Below are 1,244 nucleotides of genomic sequence, written 5' to 3' on the forward strand. Positions count from 1 at the left end.
ACCACAGAACGGTTGGGTGGGTTGGGTTGGGAGGATCCTTGAAATTTGTAGAACCTTGGAAAGCTTGGGTTGGGTTGAATTGGGTTGGAAAAGTCCTTGAAGGTGATAGAACCACAGAATGGTTGGGTTGGGTTGAGTTGGGTTGGGTTGGAAAGGTCCTTGAGGACATAGAACCACAGAAGGGTTGGGTTGGGCTGGTTTAGGCTGGAAGGATCCTTACAGGTCGGATTGGGTTGGAAGGGACCTGGAAGGTGGCAACCATGGAATGGGGATGGGTTGGGTTGGGTTGGAGGGGTCCTTAAAGATGAGAGAACCACAAAATGGGGTCAGACTGTGTTGGAAGGGACCTGGAAGGTGACTGAACCATGGAATGGGGCTCGGTTGGGTTGGAAAGGTCCTCAAAGGTTATAGAACCGTGGAATGGGGACGGGTTGGGTTGGGTTGAATCCTTAACGATCACAGAACTACAGAACGAGATCAGGTTGGGTTGGAAAGGTCCTTCCAGATCACAGAAATACAGAATGGGATCGGATTGGGTTGGAAGGGACCTGGAAGGTGGCTGGAAGGTGGCAACCATGGAATGGAGATGGGTTGGGTTGGAAAGGTCCTTACAGATCACAGAACCACAGAATGGGATCGGATTGGGTTGGAAGGGACCTGGAAGGTGACAGTGGAATGGGGACGGGTTGGGTTGGGTTGGGTTGGAGGGGTCCTTAACGATCACAGAACGACATCAGGTTGGGTTGGAAAGGTCCTTACAGATCACAGGACCACCCAATGACATCGGATCAGACGGGACCCTTGAGAGCCCCCGGCTCCAACCCAGCCGTGGAGGCGCTCAGACCAAGAAGCGAAGGCCCCGGCCCTCCGCTCGCCCACCTGTGGTGAAGCCAATGAGCGCCTTCTCCCCTCCGTCGAAGCCCGTGATCCACCAGGCGTTGATGGGCCCCAACTTTTTGGCCCTCACCCCACCTGCAGGAGGAAAATCCGCCCCACCTCAGCCCCCGGGGCCGCAGGGCATCCGATCCCAGGGACGGACGGGAGGGGATGGGAGCTCACCGTCCAAACACGGGTTGTCATCGTAGATGGGCTTCACGGCGCCGCTGAAATAGAGCTCGATGTTCCGCTCGATCAGCCCGGTGTCGAAGGGGCACAGATGGCCGCGTTTGTCGTAGACGCTGATGGGGACAGATTTCACACGCGGCGTTTTTCGGGTGCGTTTTTCCCCCCATCAGATTCCCAAC

The 1,244-nt window shown here is 56.3% G+C and overlaps 1 protein-coding gene across 1 annotated transcript in view; it reads right to left on the minus strand.

Moving 5' to 3' along the window:
• Window positions 1-879: 879 nt before the first annotated feature.
• The window catches only part of LOC122191002 (DNA (cytosine-5)-methyltransferase 1-like), a gene marked incomplete at both ends in the record, with an annotated part of 1,049 nt that continues 684 nt past the window's right edge, over window positions 880-1,244 (minus strand). Inside the window, 2 exons of the mRNA XM_042891198.1 lie at window positions 880-972; window positions 1,060-1,178. Coding sequence (XP_042747132.1) covers window positions 880-972; window positions 1,060-1,178 — 212 coding nt within the window. The remainder of the gene's footprint in view (window positions 973-1,059; window positions 1,179-1,244) is intronic.

The sequence above is a fragment of the Lagopus leucura genome, unplaced genomic scaffold (assembly GCF_019238085.1).
Source record: "Lagopus leucura isolate 7727_CA_CO unplaced genomic scaffold, USGS_WTPT01 31264-0_obj-0_obj, whole genome shotgun sequence".
Taxonomy (NCBI): Eukaryota; Metazoa; Chordata; class Aves; order Galliformes; family Phasianidae; genus Lagopus; species Lagopus leucura.